The following is an 18,558-nucleotide window of genomic DNA, read 5'->3' as shown; positions in this document are numbered from 1 at the left end:
AGCAAAATAGTGTTTTTAATTTGTCTTGTAATTAAGGCGGTGTAAGTTTGTCGGTAAGGTATCTTAGTCTATGTGTCTAAGTGAAACTGCACAATTTTGGCTGAAAAGTTTCATTCCTCTTTAAGCAGAGCAGTAATAAACAATTTCACCAGAAAGCAGAGAGTATTTAAGCTGCAGAATGAAAGTTGGTGTTGTCCACTCTTTTTAATACTGATCCCGGCCATATTGTGTTGGAGTTACTGTGCCCGACTTAATTCTCTGAGGGGAAAAAATACACTTACTATAGAACCAGTTTCTGGATTTACAATTCCTAACAGTTGAGACTGTTAGTGGTTGTGAGGAATGAGGAAGCATGACCTGTCAATACCATTCCTTTGGTCCCAGAAGATCCAAGTTGCTGGGAGAATAAACTTTTTTTTTAAACTTGCTGCCCAGGCTTTAACTGGAATATACACTAAGTCAGAAAGCCAGTATTTGGCCCGTGGAGTCTGTCTGTGCCCTTTGAAAAGTTATCTAATTAGTCCTCCCTTTTTATCCCTTCTTTCTCTAAACTTTTCTCCTATTTTTGAAAGTTATTCTTATTTATTCCTTTTGGAATGTTATTGTTTCACAATGTTTTGTTCGATTATATTTCAGATCATAACTTGAACTTCTTTAAAAATTACTTAAGTTTCATCCTCGGACCTCATTGCAATTATCAAATTCTTGCACCATAATTCAGGAAATGTATTCAAGCCTCAACAGAGATTTACCAGACCGAAAAGATCATTAAGGGGCTTCCAATCAAGTGGTGATACCAGAGAAGCTAGGATTGTTCTCCTTCGAGCTGAGAAAGCTAGAGGTTTAATTGGAGGTGTCCAAAAATATATGTATATAAAGCACAGCAGTTTCCTTTTCGTGAGTGAGTCAATAACCAAGGGGCACTCTATTAGCAAATCAAAGAGGGAGAAACAAGAGGGAGGTGAGATCTTTTACTCAAGTCATGATTTGGAATGCGCAGCCAACAAGGGTGGCAGTAGATTCAAAGTAACTTTGAGCCAGCTTCCTTTTGAAATGGTTCTAGTGAAAGGTAAACCATACAAAGCTGCAAGCAAGATTTGAGGAAATGAAACTGGTTAGAAAGCTGTTTTTCAAAAAGCCCGCAGAGAAGCAGTAGGCTGAATGGCTCCTCTGAGATTCCACCACAATGGTGGAATATAATAAAAGTGAACTCAGCGTCCAAAATTAATTTCCTCTTCCATACAATTGGATAGTAACTTGCCATAACTGTACGTTCAATAATTAATCTAACTGTCCTTTCTCTCTACATTAGGGCAGTCACATGATTTTTAAAAAATGTATTTCTGTCCTTTACTAAATTCCCCAGGCTTCGGAGGATTGATGCACTGGCTTCTCTACTCTGGCTTGCAGTGATGGGCTTGCATTTGATGGAGAATTACCTGCAAACCGATGTTCCTGGTTGGCTTGACACTCTAAAATTCAGCACCACATCCCTGTGTTGTTTGGTGGGCTTCACTGCAACAATCGCTACTCGGAAGTCAATTGGCCAGCGCCGATACAGGGCACGAAGGTCAGACTCTGAACAATGAACAGTGGCAGAAATGAACTCTTGTGTGAATGAATCTGTCCTTATTTATCCAGTGGAGCGCTGTTTCCTATCTCGCTTTTCCATCATTTAATTGTTTTCTAAGGATGTTAAAGATGCAGCATCATTTTTTGTCGACCTATGGATGAAAGCTTGACTTTATAATCTTATGAAAATCAAACCTACACAACAACGTACTTTTTCTTCCATCTATGTTAGGTTAGTGGGTTTTAAAAGAAATCCAATTAACTACTTATTCAAACTTAACAAATTAACTGAAAATGCTTGGAACTTTTAGACCAAGTGACAAGACTTCAATTTACTTTTAAGGGGTAATAGATCTCCTCCTGTGGCATTGGGCAACACGTCACAGGGTAATGTGAAGTTATGGTGCCTCTTAGTGGCAGGTAGCCTGCAGCTACAGTGTCACAGAAAACCTTCACTTAGGGAGTTCCCATGATAGCTGGTTATGTATGCATTACAGTCATGAAGGTCAATGTGCAAAGTGTGACTAAACATCATGACGAGAGGATAGTAATGCATAAACTATTTAAAGTAATGAAATTAAATATCATCTTTCAGGGATAATTTTGAACATTGCTTGGGTTATTTTTAAATGATGCATCCATTTCACAACTTAAATTCATGGTGCTCATTGATAAAACTAAACTAGCACAACAGCCATTTAGTACAGTTTGCCTTTGTTCTTTTTATAGTATATTGTACTATTGTGAAAGAAAACTTAGCTCTGTGTGCTCTCTCCCATTCAGAAACGAGCGATTAATGATGGGCCTCCTTTTTAAAAGACTGAGAACACTACAGACCTCAATGTTGTTTCATATTCAATAAAGAGCATCAATATTCTTGATTTATACTTAATTCCAGTGATACTGTTGTGCTTGATTCTTCAATTTTGTGATACTGACTCATTCAATCTTTTGCTTACTGCACTTCTAATCAAGTATCTTTCTTGATGGATGTAATTTTGACCAAGAAGAGCAAGACATTGGGAATGATTGGACAACTCTACCAAGTAGCCAGCACATGCAGAATGGGTTAAGTGCCTTTGCTTTGTAGTGTCCAATCTTTTGTATAATTGAGAAGCTGAATTAAGACATTTTCTCCCCCAGCCCCTCAAAAAAAAATTGTTGCAAGCTAACAATGTAATTGAGACCTAAACAAAGATTGAGTATAGAAAGAGAAAGTGAATCTGTTTGATTTTCTTCAAGGTGCAAGCAGTCCATTTAGGTCCAAAAAAAATTACTGTTTCTTTAAAACAAACTTTGCATTCCTGGCTTCACACTAGTGAACGGGTGATATGATGGCTTTGTTTTAACGTGTTTTGGATCACAGAATATCTAGATGATTCTATTTCAATTTGATTTAATTTCATTATTTGCAGTGTAATCAAAATTAAGTATTTTTGAAAAGCACAGATTTGAGAATTTTCTAGTAATTTAAGCTGAAGACAGTTTAATGTGTATGAAGCAGTGTTAGTGTCCCATTGGGGCCATCAGTTCACCCGCCACTAGCTCCAAGTTCTTCTGTTTATATCTGCTGGTGCTCTTTTCATAAAAGACGGCAGTTTCCTTAACTGTTTTGAATGCTGAATAACATGCTAATATTTCAAATCCAGCAGTACTGGGAATGCCTCTGAATGAATCAGAAAAGATATTTAGTGCACGCAGTATTCAATAGATCTAATTTGTGTTCACACTTAAATTTAAAATTATATAAAAGCCACATAGAAATCCTTAAAAATCACCAGGCAACTTGTCTTTAAATTCTTTTTGTCAGTAGGCAATTGAGTTTTTTCTTTGGATTTGTGAGGTGTGGGTGTTATTAAAAAGGCCAGCGTTATTGATTACCATCCAAACCTCTTTTCCAGCCACTGAAGTCTGGGCATCAAAGCTATAGTAGTGTTGGGGAGATGATTCCAGGATTTTGACCCAATGGTGATGAAGGAATAATGATATAACTCCAGGTCAAAATGTTTTGTGACTTTGAGGGGAACCTGATTAAACTGATGAGTGAAATTCAGAGTAAGATGCATTAAAAATAATGTGCATAATCTTTTTATTTATAAAGTTAATTTTTATGAAGCATAAATTAATAGCCATCCTTTATCATATTGACCTTAAATTTCCATATTAAAGTTATTATTAACTGTAAAATATTGCGTTTCTTTGCAACTGTTTTTCAATTTAAATTTTGCATTTATTTCTTTATATTGAATTTATTGTCCTGTTTATTTCAAAAGCCTTAGTATTCAAAAAGGTACATTTGTTTTTCGCCTTGCCTTCTGTTACTTTTTATGCATAATGGTCATTCTAGAATGTTGTGAAATTTGCTTAAATTCAAGCAGCCTTTCATTTTCTTTTGCTTCAAACCACCTTCTGTTGCCTTGTGTTTTTCCTACATTGAAAAGTATCTTTGTACTGGTTTAATTGGGTCCACTAATGTCTGTTGTCAAGTAGCTCTAGTTGTAATGTGCATGGTGAAAGTGAAGCTTCCAGGTTTATATGTAGTGGGTTCTTTTTAATAAATTGTATATCCAATCATTGAACATACTCGTTGGTTATGTGCTGTTGCTGTTCTTTGCAAATTAATTTTTCACAGCAAGCATTCACACCAATACAGCAACTCCGCTCATTCAGGGAAATGGTCATGGACTTCACTTGCTAACGGTCTTTCGTAAATATCAATTTTTTTGATTGTGACCATGTTTCAGTTTAGATCTGAGTCATGCGTCTTCGCTGAGACTTGCATTCAAATTATTGATATGGGACCAGGAAAGAGACCTAATTCTGTTTAGCCATAATTAATCTAAAATAAATAGTACATTAGATCCAAAAATTGTCAAATCAATATATGCTGTACACTTGACAACAACCTAGTTGTAAGAATAAAGGCGAAATTTTACATTTTTATTTACAAAATAGGTTCAGCCTAACCATGTAAGAGTTATGAAGTGTTTAACTTCAATACAGATTTTCAATTGCATTTGATCTGCCTTCTGTTCAGTGGCAGCTTGACGTGTTCCCTTTAAATGAAAGTTTAAAGATTGCATCAAATCAGTAGTTAACACATAAACTTGTTTCGAATGCTGCCTGTAAATTTGTGTTTTGGCACAGTCATCAAAGACCTTGATGTATAAATATTGCTGCAGTATAAAGATGCAGCCTTATATAATTAGAGATATTACTGCTGTATAATGCTCATTTAATCTAACCAATTAAATTACCTTGTTTTGTGAATCTTGATTAATACAGTTTTGTATCTATAGAATTGGGCATCCTGATACTGCTCTCATATTCTTATTGTTTTATCAGCAGCTGTTTTCATCTGCTTACTAAGATTCAACTCCATTGGTGCTCACCCTCCATGATACATTACAAGGGAAAATCAATTTTGTATGAGCTTGCAGTTGAGGGAGTGAATACGGTCAAAGGAGATTTAACCCAAATTCGTTTGGAGTTGCATTTCATCTCTATCACACTCTGTGCATTTACAGTGAACTGCGTAACTCGTTCAATCAATGGAACTTGGCTTTTTAAGCAAAGTTAGTGGGTTTAACAGTTTAATGCTCAGTAACTTAGAATTAATCAGGGCAGTGTTATTTGTCTCTGTATAACAAAGGGCTTGTTTCAATGAGTGTTAAGTGACTTTGAACATATTCTGTCTTTGCTTCTGTTTGAGTTTTAAAAATAATCACTTCTGTATGTTTCAAATACTAAAGTAATCAGACCAGGTAGACTGCTAATCATTAAATTTGTTCACAATTTGAGCTCAATCATTGTTCTGAAGAACCACTGTTTGAAAGTATGTGGTGATCAGGGTTTGTAACGTTTTCCTTTCAAATTAGATGTTTTGCTCAACAGTAAACAGGTACATTACCATTTTTGGGCATTAATGTATCTAGTCAGACTAGCATGTCTGAAATATTTTGACAAAGAAACTCAAATCAAGAGATCACTCCATAGATGATGACTGACATGCTCAGTTTCTCTTGCATTTTCTGCATTTGCTCAGATTTCCAGACCCTTTTAAGCTACCTGTACCTGTTATTTGTCCACCTAGCAAACAATTTTCACTATGTTACCTAATTTGATGAATGTGTAATAGCACCTGCATAAAGCACTCTAATTATTGCAGTTTCCAAGGACTGCAGTGCTGATTCTGAATGAACAGTTAGCTCCAGAGACTATTAAAAAAGAACAGTGGATTGTTTTTCCTTACTTCTTCCCTATAGTTTGCCTCTTTTTGTTTCATTCTTCTATGTGTAGATGAATCTATTTTTAAAAAGTTTAACCTCCCATGTAATGTGAACCTTCTGACTTGAGTTTGTTGGAACATTTTGCAGCATATTTAAACCATGCTTTACTTGCTACTTATTTTCACGATTACTCACTAGAATTAAGTAACTAGGAAGATGTGATAATAGTAGATGTACAGCATGTGAATACTATACATAAACCTGCCATCGTTCAAGTTGTTTTCCCAGAATTAATTGCATGTTTTGTGCATCGACGTTCAGGTATTTGTGTAAAATATACTGTTTCAAAAAACTGAAATTCATAAAAACGTGCTTCCAGATTAATGTCTGTTCCACGTTGTTAGAAAAATACAACCTAGTTAAACATTGTTTCTCTAATGCTCCTGTTACTTTTTGTCTTTTGTCGTTGGAATGATTTTAAAAATGAATTTAAGTTGGTTGTTAAATTAAGCATGTTTTCCATTTTATTAATTACATTCATTAAGGTGAAGCTTGTCCAGCTAGCTGATAAGCAATGTCTGAAGTGCCCAAATCCCATTTCAAAACTGAGCATGAGATTAGCTTTAACTGCTAGGTATACCTGTCCAGCCTACTGTTGTTTGTCTGTGCGCACGCATGCTGCGCTGACTTAATCTTGCTTTGACCTTCATGTGACACCGATTGCGGTTGGCATTGTTAGTGTTTCCTTCAGTGCCATATTAGTAGCTTTTGCTGAGGATTGCAGGCACATGCCTAGATAACATGACTCTGTGTCACACCTTTAATATACCACGGATATTAAGTCTGCTCACTGATTTATCTGGAAGTCATTAGCAAATGAGTCTGTTTCATTGTCTTTGCTGAGCAGGTAAACGTTACCTATATATAATCCTGATCAGAAGTTGGAATTTTACTCACTGATCCGTTGACTTCAGGATTTTATTTGAAATTTGCAACAGCTGTTGAAATTGGATGGTACTAAATGAAGCATTCAGGGCTGAAGTTAATAATTAGGAGTTTTCTTTGCTAAAATATTTTTTAATAAATCTTTCATGTCTTTTTGTTGAAACTTTTATGATGAGTTGACTTATTCAATGAACAGTCAGATGTTTGCAATTGGCTCAGTGCATTACTCAGCTTCTGGGGTGCAGTTAAAAGAGATGAGATTTACTGGAAGATTCACTGTTGTGTCTGCTGGTGTTGGTGCACACAGATCTGACCTTTTTCTTGTCTGGTAAGCGCCACTTCACCACTTGTTTTGAGACAACAAGGTTCTAATAAGACTTGAAACACACAATGGTAACTTTAACTTTAAACAGCAAATGGGTTAACAATTCACTTTGTGGATCACTTGGTGCAAGGCTGATGAAGGAATTTGATTGCAGTTTTAGTTTGCTGTTCTTGGGTAGGGAATAATTGGGACACCACACCTGCGGGGTACTGAATGAAAATTAACCAAGCTCCTCCTTTGATTGTTATTTAGGGACTTTGTACAGGAAGGTGCAAGAACAGGCATTTAATCAGGCCTGGGTTGACATGAGAGCAGTTACAAGGGTGAGTTTCCAACAAGTTGTGACACCCCAAAACACTTGTATGCTAATGCCCCTTGGGGTGAGATAGTATTTAAGGCAAAACCAGAGGTAACCAGCCATACTGCAATGTGAGATGTTCTTTTGTAAAGTTTGTGTTGCCCTGCAATTTAAAGCAAAGAGAAAGAAGAAACTGCAAGCTAATTAAAGGCGGAGTGAATGTCAGAAGTGATGTAGGTGACTGAATCATCTGTCTGCTGTTTGAGTCGTCATCTTGAGATGGAAGATAGCGTAGAATTGATAAGAAATATGACCCATGGACAAGCTGTACAGATTTCTGTTGGGCGTCTGGTGACATGGACTTGATTATGTAGTATTTTTAGAATAATGATGATGCTATGAGTTAACAGATTGGGGCAGAGTTGAGAAGTTCAGTGATCTCTTACTCCTTTGATTATAGTGACCTTCACCCATCATAACAGGAAACATTTACATAAAGGATTGATCAATCATCTTAAAAACACTTTCTCTTTTCATTAATACTGCAGGAACAGCATTTGAGAACATCATTTTTCCACAGTACAGATAATGTCTCCATTGAAGTTATATCTTGCCAAAGCAACATGTACAGCCGCAGTCTGAATCTGATGGTGCCATGCTTGCTTAATTTAATGAGTCATCATGCAGCCTGTCTGGTGATATCGGGACATCAGAACACAGATCATAGCCACCTCCAACGGAGCATTACAGAACCAGAGATCATTTAAGATCACTTTAAGTTCACATTCAGACAAAGCATTGTACTTTGCTACTGTGCTGTGCAACAGGATAGTCTACCATCTGATCAGTAGGAAGCTTTAATCAGACACCAGCACTGTTATGGTAGAGAATCTGCTAAGGAAGAGAGAATTATCTGATCACAAATCAGCATACTGGATTTTTGTTATATTTTTAGCATTTTTTCCAGGTTGTCCAGCCAGTCACTTTTATGAAAAATGTACAAATGAGATTAACTACAGTGACCATCTCTGTATGTATTTAATGTTTCATTTTTTTCAAATTCCTTTTAAATTGAGCAATCTATCAGGATGCATACACAGTAATCAATTGTTTGTATGCACTATTGCCACAGCAACCACCTCAGCTCTTTGAAAGACCTCAGCTTTTGTTCTTATTACCTTTGTTCGAAAAAACAGGCAGTATCTCAACTTCTATCTAGAAAATACATTTTAAAATAAAGCCCCTCAGAATAGGCTAAAGTTGATCTGGGTTGTGGGGGAAATACGTTTGGTGATGAGGAATGTCGTTGCGGGGTCATTATATTGGTTTATTTGAGAGAATTAGATCACACTAAATTTACCTCCTAATGGGGCAGCCACATTACATATCTCTAGCTGTTAGTTATCTGGGGGCGGCTTTGAATTTGATTTTCTCAGCAAGATTTTCAGGAGTAGATCCAACGAGTCTGAAGTCAAATTAAAGTTGTCAATTTATTTTTAAAAGCAGGTTTGTACTGTAAAAGATTAACAAGCTATGGACGAACTTCTGAACTGCTTCCTACTGTGGGGAGATTGTATTTCCAAAGAAATGTGGTTTGATAACTTTATGTAAGTAGCAGCCCATGCTGAGCTTTCAAATTGGTGCAGTGTTGTTTCTAAATTTGAGAAAATGATAGGACAAATGAGCAGTTTGGAGAGAGATTCCCAGCCAAATTTTGCATAACCTGAGTAGCAAAAGTCTGAAAACAAATTGTGGTATCTTGGATCCACAGTGGCTGTGAAAGGTTTCTTAGTGCGGTCAACCACAGGCACCTTCTTTTCTTTTGAGGACTGAGTACAGGAAAAAAAAAATTTGAGGTTAAACCATCCCCAATCATGTCTGTATTGAGAAAGCAGTCCTGTGATCCTGTGGTGACTTTACTGTGTACAGTTTGATCTCCTTATTCAAACAAGGGTATAAATCACATTGGAAGCAGTAAAGCGAAGGTTCATGCTATTCACGCTTACCGTCCACACTTATTTTACCTCTATGTTCTTTCTTTATTACCACGGGCCCTCCCTTTGGCTTTTGCTTTGGGCAGCCATGCCATCTGTTCTACTCGCAACTTCAGTACCTTTGTCAAAAGCATAATAACCATCATTTGGATTGTCGATGTTGTTATGGTAACATTGGACTAGTGACCAGAGACCTTTGCTAATGATGTAGTAACAGATGTAGTCGTATTCCTACCTTTCTGAGCTAGATGTTTCAGGTTCAAGTGCCTGTGTGTGTTGTAAACTGTCTGAACAGGTTGGCTAAAATAAGTAAAAACCATCATTTTTTGCACCCCCCTCCTCCAACCCATGTTCCGAAAGAGGGAGAGTCATACTGAACTCACACTAACTCTGTTTCTCTCTCCACAGATGCTGCTAGACCTACTGAGTTTCTCCAGCGTTTGCTGTATTTATTTCACAAGATTGGTCCCTGGGTTGATTGGCTTACCCTATGAACAGAGATTGGAGTCTGATCAATCTTGTCTGGAGTTTACCTGCAAAACAAATACAAGGTTCTGAAGGATTTGGCAGGATACACTTGAAAGTTGTTTCCCGCATTGAGGTGTAGAGAATATAGAGCGCAGTTTTAAGATAAAGGGAGTCAGTCTTTTAGGACTGAGATGAGAAATTTCTTCCGGAAGGGTTGTGTATTTTTGGGTTTCTGTACCCTAGAGTGTTGTCAATGCTGCACTGTCAAATCTGTTTTCAGGCTGAAATGCATGGGTTTATGATGCCAGGAATATGGGGAGCGGATGGCTAAGTGGTATTGAAATCATTGGGCCATGGTTATGTTGAAAGGCAGAGCAGACTGAAAGGGCTGCATAATATATCCTCCCCTCGTTTCTCGTGTTCTTGTGTCTTCCACTTTATCTTAAGCGTAGGGTTCTTGACTGTCTCGACACACAAGTTTTGCTGTATTTAAATGCAAGGCTGTTGTTAGGTGGCGGTCGAAACCACACTGATGCATGGCACCGCAGAGAGCTGCGACATACGTATTCACAAAAACGTCTCACTTTGAAAGAGAGCTACGACGTATGTATTCACAAAAACGTCTCGCTTTGAAAGTTGCAAACAAGTTTAACATTGCATACATTCAGGAACGGGTTTGATACAAAATGAGTATGCTCTTAATCACTTTATTTAATGATTTGATTGCCACATGTACTGAAGTACAGTGAAAATCTTTTGAGCAGTACTGACAGATAATCAGCAAGGATGTTCAGATCAAAACTAAGACAGAGGCATACAGGTTACGTTGCAAAGTGAGTGCACTAGTCAAGCTCGACATTATTTGAGGCCAGAGTGTCCATTCATCAGTCTAACAATGGCTGAGAAGAAGCTGTTCCTTAACTTGTTGGTGCATGCGTTCAGGCTTCTGTATGTTCTGCCTGACGGAGGAGGTTGTAAGAGGTCATTACCAGGGTGCAATGGGTCTTTGATGTCGGCCACCTTTCTGTGGCAGCGAGCCGTGTAAATGAAGGTCATGGATGGAAGGTTGGCTTCCATGATGGTCTGGGCTGTGCACACAACCTTCTGTAGTTTCTTACTGTCCTGGGCAGAGCAGTTGCCATACCAAGCCGTTATGCACCCGGACAGTATGCTTTCAGTGGTGCATCTGTAGAAGTTGCTGAGGGTCCTTATGGACATGCCAAATTTTCTGAGCTGGTTGATGAGGAAGAGACGTTGTGCTTTCTTGACTATTGGATCTACGTGGGCTGAGCAGGATATTGGCTCAAGATCCCTTAGAGATCAGGATAAGTGGACATTATCAGAGACCCTGGTGGAGTATAGAAGGTGCAAGGGGGAACTTAAGAAAGCAAAGAGGGGCATGGCAAAAATGGGGGGCAGAAGTAGGGAGAATCCCAAGATGTTCTATAAGGATATTGAAGGGAATAGAATAATGAGGAAATATAGCAAAGGTGAAAGTTCTGTGTAGAAATGGACAATGTTGATAGAGTGTAAAATGAGTATTTCACATCGGTCTTCAGTCGGGAGGATGAAGCTTGTAGATACAGAATTTAGGAAAAGTGGACTGAGATGATATTGGGAGTGAGGAGGTTTTGGTGCCCTAACAGTCTGGATGAAGTGTATCCCAAGCTGCAGGGAGGAAATCACAGGTGTCCTGACCCAAATATTTAAATTCTGTCTGGCCACAGGAGGTGGTGGAGGACAGCTAATGTGGTTCCATTTTTCAAGAAGGGCCGTAGAGATTAACAAGGGAAGTTTCGACCAGTGAAAATCTCATCCATGGCAGGGAAACTATTGGAGTAAGTTCTGAAAGAAATAATTAATTTAGAGAAGCAATGTTTAATCAGGGATAGTCAGCGTAGATTTGTCAGATGGAGGCCTTACAAATCTGGTTGAATTTTCTGAAACGATGACCAAGTGTGTAAATCAAGGTAGTGCAATTGATGTAGTTATTATGTACTTTAGCAAAGCTTTTGCAAGTTCCGACGAAGGAGACTCATAAAGAAGATAAAACGACATGGGATCGAGGGTACTGTGGCAAGTTGAATCCAAAATTGGCTTAGTGGCTAGAGAGCAGATCAGTGACAGATGGAATTTAATCCTGATAAGTGTGAAGTGATGCACTTTGGAAGAAGTAACAGGATAAGGGAGCATTCAATGAACAGTGGGACACCACGAAGCTCAGAGGAGCCGAGATCTTGGGGTGCTTGTACACAACCCTGGAAGTGACAAAACAGACTGATAGGGTAGTTAAGGTATACCTGACCCTTGCCTTTATCTGCCTGGCATATATTATAAGAGCAGGAAGGTTACATTGGAGCTGTATAGAACTTTGGTAAGACAACAGTGCAGAATAGAAAGGAAATAGTTGCACATGAGGGGGTGTAGAGGAGACTCACCAGGATGTTGCCTGGGATGGAACGCTTTAGCTATGAAGAGGGGCAGTGTAGTTCATTTTCATTCAGTTATTCTAATGCTTCAATGTTAAGCTTATGATGATCAACAGGTCCCCCTCAACTGATAAAGACCATGTAATTCAGCTTAATGTAAATCCAATGGCAACACCTCACAACTGTTATCAAATTTTATGAAAAAATGCATTTCATAAAATAGTGTAAAATATTTTATGAAAGTTTTTAAGTGTCTCAACGCAATGCATTCCATAAATGCAAGCATTCTTCCTGTTCATTTGCAAGTTTTCTTAATATGTTGGCATAACAAGATTGGACTTCGCTGTAAGGAAGAGGAAAATGGAAGAACATCAGACTTAATCTTTAAAAAACAGGTTTCTTTTAAGGCTTAAATTTCATTCTGGCTCTATCAGTTTTCGGATTTCCTCCCAATTCTAATTGGATGGCCGATGGGGATTGGTGTGAATTTCTAATGGTTTCCAACTTGGATTGTAAAGGAGTGTGTCTAATTTCAGCTTAATGCCTCAAACTTAAAAATATTTGAGAATTTTTTTTTCAAAATCATAATGTGAAGTGGAAATGTTACACTTGTGCAACTAAGCAGTGCCCCATCCTTTACCCAATTGGAAGAATTTCTGCAATTGGTTCCCAGTTTACATTAGGAAGAGCTGGCATCTTGACTGAGACCACAAAATCTGCATGTTAAAGTGTCTAACCTCCACACATGATGCATGCTCAGTACTAATCTTTCTTTGGAAAGAATGAGCATGAGGTAGCCTTCCTTCAATTTTTATATCAATGTTCTTCTGGCACAGGAAAAGCATATCAATCTTAGGGGCTGTTTTCAAAGCTATGCTGAATAAGTTCACATTGACTTTGAAAAGTTAACCCTGAAGAACTCATGAAACATTCCGACATGTCTGTTACATAAACCCATTCTAAAGTGACAGACATTGAGTGTTTTGCTTGCAGTAGGAGTTCTGTTTTGAACCACTGAAATACAGGCTTCTTTCCTGTATAGGTGCGATCAGGCTGAAATCTGGAATCTAAGGGACTAAAATCCATTTGTGACAAATGTGATGGAAGGATTTCAATAAGGAGTGTGATGGGAGCCTTTCTTCAGGAAACAGATGGAGACTTGGCCCCAATATCAAAAGTGACAGCTGTAATCATTCTAATGATGAGCTTCAACATCCAATGAGTTTGAGGCTTTTGAGCTTAAGTTGTGACCTGTGTTCAGGTGCTCACAGCACGCACTGCCACCCAGCTTAATGTCATCTGCATATTTGGAAATATTGCATTCAGTTTCGTCATCCAAATCATTAATGTATGTTGTGAACAGCTGGAGTGCTAGCTCTGAACCCTGCGACACCCAACTTGTCACTATCTGGCAGTCTGAAGAGGGTCCATTTATTCCAACTCTCTGCTTCCTGTCTGCCAACCAGTTCTCTATCCACATCAATACATTATCTCCAATACCATGAGCTTTAATTTACCTTACTAATCTCTTGTGGGGCACCTTTTTAGAAGTCTAGATACACAACATCTACTGCATCACCCTCATCCACTCTACTGGTCACAACCTGAAAAAATTCCACAAGATTTGTCAAGCATTACCCTTTTAGTGAATCCAAGCTGAGTCAGACTGATTCTTTCACCAGTTTCCAAATGCTGAGTTATTACAGCCTTAATAATTGACTCTAGCATTTTCCCACCACCACTGCCAGGCTAACCAGCCTCTCATTCCCTATTTTCTCTCTTTTTAAAAAAAAAAATGGTGTTACATGGGCTACCCTTCAGTTCATTGGAATTCTTCCAGAGTCTGTCAAAAATGATTATGTCAGCTTTATGATTGATATACATTCATTTCAAATCTAGAAATGAACCTAATGTCCTTAACTATGTGGATCCAGATGTTATTGTTCCACTGTGCCTACGTTTCTTGAAGGCAAAAATTGAGTCATGACAAGACTACACTCCATACTCAAGGTTGTATTCTATGCCATTGAAACTATTTGCGTTTTGATTTCAATCAACCACTTTGCCAATGTGGCCCAGTTTTTGTTTGTCTTTGCTGTGGCTATATAATAGATGGTTTTTGATCACTTGTGCATAATCCCCAAGTGGTCTTCCTGGTTATTGTTCTGAATGATGGTTGAGGTCAGTGAGCTCATTGTTTCCTTGCTTCCGACCAAACATTCCTAAACTTGTTTATGTTAAACTACGTACACCATCACTTGGCCCAATCCATAAAATATCAACTTTGCAGCTGGCTGCATTGTTACTCATCAAGGCTGTGCAGAACAGACTAAATGCTTGGGAGAATCTGGAGGAAACCTTGTTGGGATTCTGACTTTCCTGTTGTGATGGACCTCCAAATGACTGGGTAAAGAGTTCTGTTGAAAGATGCAAAAGTGAATGGTGATTGCTTGGGAAGAAAATCTAAGAGGACAAATGTGCATACCATTAACCTGAGATAGTGGGAACTGCCGATGCTGGAAAATCTGAGATAACAAGGTTTTGAGCTGGATGAACACAGCAGGCCAAGCAGCGTCAGAGGAGCAGGAAAGCTGACGTTTAGGGTCTGGACCAGACGCTTGTTCAGAAGAAGGGTCTGGACCCAAAACGTCAGCTTTCCTGCTCCTCTGATGCTGTTTGGCCTGCTGTGTTCATCCAGCTCGACACCTTGTTATACCATTAACCTGTCTTATTTCCATCAGAATAAAACTCTTGATCTACACAGCTAGAGCATGTTGAACTTCCAGAAGCAGTCTGTGTGCCAGGTTTTTTTTGTGCTGAAACAGTCTGTTCTAATAATTGAATTGAGAGACTAAGCAGCAAAGCAGAAAATTAACACTTTACAAACACTGGATCAGATAATTTGAATAATGAAAAGTTCTGTATCTGTTGCCAATTTAAAACCCCACATTTGCTGTACTTGACATTTGTTCTTTATAGTCTGCTTTTTTTAAACATATATTGTATGCATCAATGTACTGAAGTGTAGCCAATAAAATAATACATCCTAAGCTGTTTGAGCATGCTGACATTGCTACAGTATTAAATTGCACATGTTATATTTCTATCTCCTAAGTGGATGCAAGAGGTAAGTGCTTGAAAATTATTATAAGCTGTTTTCACACAGCAGCAATTTGAATAATGTGACAAGTCTGAATCCAGGTCTGTTATTTATGTAACCTGGATATAATTTAAATACACTATTAGGTTTTATATATAATTAAATTGTACTTGTAATATTCAAGGATTATATTTGGATTGCCCCTCTAGCAATTCTGTTTCTCAACTCCACATATGTTTTGAGGTGGGATAACCTATAATAGCTTTTTTAACTACTTGTTAATTTTACAGAGCCTTGTAAACTCAGGAATTTCCTTTTTTTATGGTTAGATTTTCAGCGTGAGATTGTGTTTTTAATGGCTCCCATTAGGACAGTGCTGTAATTATTTTGTGAAAAATTATGGGTGGGCCTCCGACAAAACCTAATTGTGTGCCTGGAAGGGTTTTTGAAATTTTGCGGAGAGGTATTGCCACCAAATTTACTCTCACTTTTCCAGTCCTTGATTTTTTAAAAATATTCTTTCCATTGTTGCTGAGTGGCCTCTTATTCCCAGGTATATTTACTGATAAGCTGGCTATAAAATGGCAACCATCACTTGAGCTAGGAGCAAGCAGAGGAAGTGAATGTAGGCACTACCACTATCCAGTGCATGGGTGCTTTTAGGTTTGTTTTAATCAACCTCTTCAGAGATGTTATTGACACCTCTGGAGCAGGTGGGACGTGAACTCAGGTCCACTGCCTCAGAGGTAGGGACACTACCACCAAGCCACAAGACCCCCACTACCACACAGGTGCTTTGGTGCATTTATCTATCTATGGCACCTGCTGACTCCAATTTTCCTTATTTAAGGGAAGCAACACAAGAGACCATGTACGTGATAATCTACTGCTGCATCAGTCGTTTTTAGATATGTTAAATGTGGGTGAGGGTGTTGTTCATTCATGATCCCATCAAAACACCTTTTAGGATTTAACAGCAAAGTTTGTTTTTTATATATGATGCTCCACATAATTGTGGAAGTGACAAATCGCCTGACTCTGATACTGCGAGTGCTGACATTGGACGAGGTGAATGGAAGCATTTATTTAATCACTGGTATCAATCCCCTCTATTTATATGGTAATCTTGCACTTTTCATCCTAAATTTTGTTTTTTGCCCTAGGCCAAAGATCCAGGTCATTGAGTCCTTGTTGATGCCCACTCATTTCTCCTCATGTTGGGGGCTTCTGTTGTTGGCTCATTCTATCTATGTTCTTTTTGTTGTGACCTTGTCATTATGGGATGTACAAAGTAACATCTAAATAGCTGAGAACCGAGAGTTGTCAATGAATGGCTTGGCTGGAATGGGAAATGTGAATCTGTGGTTCTGTTTGGAATTTAATGTCAGAAGAGTAATGTGACAGCTTGTGGTGGTGCAATCAGAGTCTAGATTGCATTTTTGATAAATTGCCTGGGCTTATGAATGCTTCAAACCAGCAAGGAATGTTGACAGTTTTTGTTAGGTTGGCTCGATCATCTTTTTATCATTTGCAAGGCTGTTGACTTCTATCCCTGGGGAGCAGCCGGTCTCTGGGGGTCACAGTGGAAAAAAGCTACAGAGTTGGCAAGCTGTTGATAACCAAGTACAATGCCATGTGACGAAGGGGAATGCCTGTGTTGCAGTGGAAGGCAGTCATGATTAAATAACAAGTGGAGATGGTAATTGATCACTTATTCTTTATTTGAAAAGCAAAAAATTGGTCCAGGGAGAGGCGTACATACCAATAGCAGAATCATTATCTGCACCTCTGTTGCATTTCCTGCTATGCGTGCTCTCACTGAACATAGAACGTTGCAGCGCAGTACCGGCCCTTCGGTCCTCGATGTTGCGCCGACCTGTGAAACCAATCTGAAGCCCATCTAACCTACACTATTCCATTATCGTCCATATGTTTATCCATTGAAAGATGGTCCTTGGCTCGTTACATTGTCTGCTGTTGCTTCACCCTTAAATGTTTATCTCTGCCGTTTCATCATTGGCAGGTTGCCACCGTGCCTATTGTATGAAAGCATGGGAGGAGAAATTAGTTCATAAACAGTTTACGTTTAGTATTACCAATAGATACATGCTAAGCTCATTCACTATCTTTTAACTTGTGGTAGGTTGTGTGAATAAGCTTGGGATGTAGTACTTCTACTCCGGGTAGTTACTTTCTGTCATTTGTAGATTTTTTTAAAAGTGGCACTTACAACATGTAATATGATGAGGGCTTTTATAATGCTGAGTGTATCCTTGTCTCTGGCCCAGGAGGCCTGAGTTCAAGTCCCACCTACTCCTAAAGTGTATAACAACATCTCTGAACAGGTTGAGTGGAAAACATAAATGTAATGTCATTGCTCAGAAATGCAGTAGTTATCTGATTATTACAGTACAGCTACACAAGGAATCAGAATTAACAGATAAAGAACGAAAAATTTTCAATTAATCTGGTTTGGATAAATAGAGGTGAATATTGAGGTAACTGTTGATGGTTCTATACTGAGCATCCTGACAAGCAGATTCTGTTTTCTATTCTGTACATATCTGTTGTATTCAATATATGTTTATGACTATAAATGAAACCATATTCATACTGTGTAATTCTTCCACTAAATTACTTTGTATGAAGCACTGAGCTGCTATTCCTGTTCCTAAAGGCCTTTATTTGGAAACAAAATGGAACTTTGCCCTCAGAATCTGGCTTGATTCTTGTCAAGGCTGCAACACCAGCTGGTGTACAATTTGTAATTTATTTAAGCAAGTACTATTTTATTTTAAATCCACACTTCATTCCATACTTGCCTGGGTAATCTCTACAGCACCTGAAGAGGCCTCTGTCTCCCCCACCCTCCTGAACCTGATACTCTGTTCAGTCGTTAGGTACGTGTCTGCATTCTGACCTGTATAAGTACAGCAACTGCATTGGAGTTGATTTCCTGAATGAATCGCTGTGCGGTAGGCGGAGAAGAGCGAGGGTCTTTAGAATTTCTTCTGTACGTCTGTTTCATGGAAGCAGCAAGTTGTGTTTGGGTTGGAGTAGAAATAACCTCTTTGAGGTTGGTGGAATTTTTGTAATGCCTCAGTCTCACTGTTGGACCCTCTTGTTCAATCTGAATGTGGACATTTCATCAGCTACCTGCTGCTATGCTTTGATTTTTTTTCTCCTCTGCTGTTTGTT

General features: G+C 38.5%; 1 protein-coding gene across 4 annotated transcripts in view; it reads left to right on the top strand.

Moving 5' to 3' along the window:
* The window catches only part of tmem201 (transmembrane protein 201), a 180,677-nt gene that overhangs the window by 63,770 nt on the left and 98,349 nt on the right, over positions 1-18,558 (top strand). For 2 of the 4 annotated variants that reach the window (XM_059655594.1, XM_048561397.2), the window contains exon 6: positions 1,367-1,570. In XM_059655594.1, the coding sequence (XP_059511577.1) occupies positions 1,367-1,570 (204 nt within the window). Of the gene's footprint in view, positions 1-1,366; positions 4,156-18,558 lie in introns of those variants that run through there. The other 2 variants (XM_048561398.2, XM_048561399.2) reach the window with 2 other exon arrangements.

The sequence above is a fragment of the Stegostoma tigrinum genome, chromosome 28 (genome assembly GCF_030684315.1).
Source record: "Stegostoma tigrinum isolate sSteTig4 chromosome 28, sSteTig4.hap1, whole genome shotgun sequence".
NCBI classification, from domain to species: Eukaryota; Metazoa; Chordata; class Chondrichthyes; order Orectolobiformes; family Stegostomatidae; genus Stegostoma; species Stegostoma tigrinum.
The sequence above is the reverse complement of the archived record's forward strand: the minus strand, read 5'-3'. Positions and strand labels throughout refer to the sequence as shown.